Genomic DNA, 3,821 nt, shown 5'->3' on the forward strand with positions numbered 1-3,821 from the left:
CATTCATACCGACTGAAGCCAGGTTTCTCAAGGTTTCCATCATCACGTGTCTGTAGAGTTTCCTCTGAGCAGGATCCAGCAAATCCCACTCTTCATGGGTGAAGACCACAGCCACATCTTCAATTATCACTGTACCCTAAAACATTCCACACAGTCTGGGTCAGCAATGCACCACTTACACCAACATGACTAATAATAAAAGGTGAGGCTGCCATATCTGGGACCTTAGAATCCACAGGTACATAACACCAGGTTCTGTGCTCTCGTGAGATCTGCTCAAAGAACACCAACTGGCTTCCTCCCTTCATGATGACATTCACTAAATCTGTCTTGTCACAAAAACTCTGCGCACCCTGAAATAGACTCTCCAAAATTTTACTGTGAACGACAGCAGTCTATCCCTCTCTGTGTATGGTCTACAACAATAGTAAAATACACCAGAAATGAGAGAGATGATTAGATCACATTCCTGTTGTGAATAAGCCATTCTATCTCCTTCCATAGACCAACCGGACCCTCCACAATCAGGAAGCACTAGGTGGGTCAGGGGAGGCTCCAACAACTCCGAGACAGTGCAGAAAGGCAGTCCTTCAGCACAGAGCTGACCCCACAAGGACTCACGTCCAGATTTCCCCACTGAAGAGAACGGACACTCCAGTTATCTACAATCCCAAACCCATCACGTTCCAGTGAATTCGGACTCATAACAACCTCATATTTCCAAGTGCAACCGAGTCGGTCCCACCCATATCGATCCTCCATCAGGTTTCCTAGGAGCGGCTGGTGGGCTTGAACCGCCGACCCTGAGGACTGCGGTGCAGCGCTGATCCCAGAACGCCCATGGACTCACCATTCCAGCGCTTCACCTTCGGGAAGTCTAAGAGCAAGTCCCCGACAGGACCTGGAGCTCCGAGGATTCAGGCCGAGGGACGGGAGTGGACGCGGAGCTCGGGGAACAGATGCACAACGGCCACCCGCGCTCCCAGCTCCACGTGTGAGACCGGAAATGGAAGGGAGGTGGGCGGAGTTCATGGGCGCGTCCCAGGGGAAGGCCTAAATCACAAACAGGAAAACCAAAACCTGAGCCGGAAATATAAGGGAGGACGGTAATCTGGTAATGGGGATTCCACCCTCACCGACCCGGGTCCCCTGACTCTAGGAAATGAGAAGAGCACTTTGCTCCGTAAAGACGCACAGCCCGTGACCCGGGGACGCACAGCACGTCTAAAGACATCCGCATCCCTCCTACCTCCGACATTTAGTCTACGGGAGGGCGAAGAAAAGACTGCGGGCGGGAGAGAGGGAGCAGCGCACTCGGACCTTAATATGAGACTGCGGGGCACCTGCGGGTGGTGGGGTGGAACTAGCCAACAGGAGACAGAGTGGACACCTACCTGTCCCTGTGGCAGAAGGAAGCCCATTGAGAACTCAAACTTCCGCCTGCGGTATTTATGCTGGTTTGGTGCATTAGAGAAATGGTTCCGTGGGGAAACATAGTGGAATCTCGCTGATTGTTATCATGGTGTTCAATGGATTCTCTGGCATTTGGAATCTGGTTAAGATTCTTGTTCCCTCTATGGAGAAAAGCATAGGGTTTCTTCAACGAGACTATGAAGGGAAATGCGGATTTCAGTTATCCAATATATCCTTGTGGGGCAAAGAAAGTTCCAAAGTTCAGATTTGACCCTTTGAAACAGTTTTACTGTTTTTTGGCAGACAGAGTTTGTTAGCTCTTCATAAGTATTTCCTCTGTTGAATTATTATTTACGTCTCTCGTTAGGCTTCTGTTTCAGGGATTGTCATCGCTTGCATATCACCTGTGTTTCCCCAATGGCATGATTCACACTAATAGGGACAGCCTAGGGGTAAGGGGCAGGGAGCTGAACCTGAGACCATGATAGAAAAAATACCATCAGCTGTGAGAACAACAAGGAACCCCAAACAACAGCGAGTCAGATATTCTGTCAAAATAGCACGAGGTACAGACAACCACAAAGAAAACAGAAGGCACATCACCCCATTACCGAGAAGTCTGTGTCCTCTTACTAACAATAAAATAAGCATTCCTCCACTTTATAATAAGACAATCAGAGAGGGGAAGCCTCAGACCTGCCCCTGGGGGAGGACATCTGGGGCGAGGAATAGAAAACTGTACTTAATCCATCATCCATAATCCCCAGGGTCTTTTCCACATACATAGACAGACTCAATTCTGTCTTTGAAGTGTGCTTTTGCTGTGCAAAAATAGTTTCTGACTGAATGCTTGTCTTCTGCATGCAATTGAGAGGCACCGATTCAGTTGAAGCTGATTCTTCAGACTCCTGACAGATGGGGGGGAAGGAGAACCTAATCTGATCTCTATAAATGGTGAAGACACTCAGAGAATTTTCCTGGGTGAGAGGTAGGAAGATGCCAGCTGTTCTGAAGGCCAATAGGGAATAGCAGAAGTACCCTTGAAAACGGTAGTTACAGATTTTTATTTTTATATATGCCTTTCTCATACTATGCAGTGATCTTCAGGGTACAACATGATCAGTATCAACCTTGATACACAGTCATAGAATCTACTCTGTCCATAGAGTATCATCACTGACTGAAAAATAATCCAGGAAGACATAGTTGGGAAATGTGAAAGGAAAGATTTAGCAGGGACACTTGGAGAACATATATGTATGATTACATACATGATTGATTAAGGTGCATCTTTTCAAACACTTACTCTTCCGTGTGTTTCACGAAGTCACAGGAAAATGGCAAGACAGTTATTGGGGGGGGGGGTGCTGGAAGCATTGGCAGTGAGGACCTCACTGGACCAGAAACTCAGCACTCAGCTGTCCCCCATCAGTGCTGAGAGTGTACACATGAGCCGCTACACTCACTAGAAGCAAAATGACACCAGAACCACCCACATCCAGCAACGTTCACAAGAACAGCTGCTCACACAAACGTGGATGAAACTCAAAAGCATCCCAAGGAAAGTCTCTTTAGAACCAAGACAGAGAATACTTCAATTGATAGAAAGCACAAAAGAGGCAAAACTAAATAAGATAGAATTCATGTATTAAAACGTGAAGGATTAACCATAATAATACCACGTCAGTGATTTGGACTCACCAGCTGCTCTTCAGAAACCCTACAGAGGTTCGCTGTGAGTCAGAACCCACTAGAAGGCATTTAACAACAACAGCATGTGGCGCTGTGAGGTCAACACTGGATTGCTAACCACAAGGTGGATAGTTCAAACCCACCAGCCGCTCCTTGGAAACCCTACACAGGGTGGCTGTGAGAACCAACTCCATGGCTTTGAACCACAAATATCAAATACAGATAGTGCTGATCCTCAGGTTGGAGAAGATATCATGGTGGGACACCCTGAAATGCCATGAAAACTGACCCAGATCTAGTTATTGGCAAATCCAACTAGAGCTAAATTGAACAAGTAATGTCCTTTTCATGTGTCAATTGTACAAAGTCATGTGAAAACCCCTTCATTTTGGTTTTACTTTAGCTTACTTCACAAGGACTTTGATATCTACTCAAACACCTAGATCTTAGGAAGTTCCATTTATTTTAACTGAAACAAGTATTTAAATGCAAAGTAATGAATGACCCATTCACGGAGACACAGTTAAAAATAACAATAAAACTGGAGAACAAACAAGATGGCGGATCGGGTGGACATATAGCAGAGAGCTCCGCCAACAACAACACAGAATACCCGACCAAGCAGGCTCAGGGGCTGGTCCCAGAACTCTGAACCACATATAAAGGAATACTTAGAAGGTTGGAAGGCTCACAGCTGGGGGAGTTTGTGGCAGAAG

The 3,821-nt window shown here is 46.5% G+C and overlaps 1 protein-coding gene across 1 annotated transcript in view; it reads right to left on the reverse strand.

Moving 5' to 3' along the window:
- Positions 1 to 1,263: 1,263 nt before the first annotated feature.
- The window catches only part of LOC102826875 (zinc finger protein 571-like), a 13,925-nt gene continuing 11,367 nt past the window's right edge, over positions 1,264 to 3,821 (reverse strand). Inside the window, exon 4 of the mRNA XM_006877246.1 lies at positions 1,264 to 1,343. Within this exon, the coding sequence (XP_006877308.1) occupies positions 1,264 to 1,343 (80 nt within the window). The remainder of the gene's footprint in view (positions 1,344 to 3,821) is intronic.

The sequence above is a fragment of the Chrysochloris asiatica genome, unplaced genomic scaffold (assembly GCF_000296735.1).
Source record: "Chrysochloris asiatica unplaced genomic scaffold, ChrAsi1.0 scaffold00446, whole genome shotgun sequence".
Taxonomy (NCBI): domain Eukaryota; kingdom Metazoa; phylum Chordata; class Mammalia; order Afrosoricida; family Chrysochloridae; genus Chrysochloris; species Chrysochloris asiatica.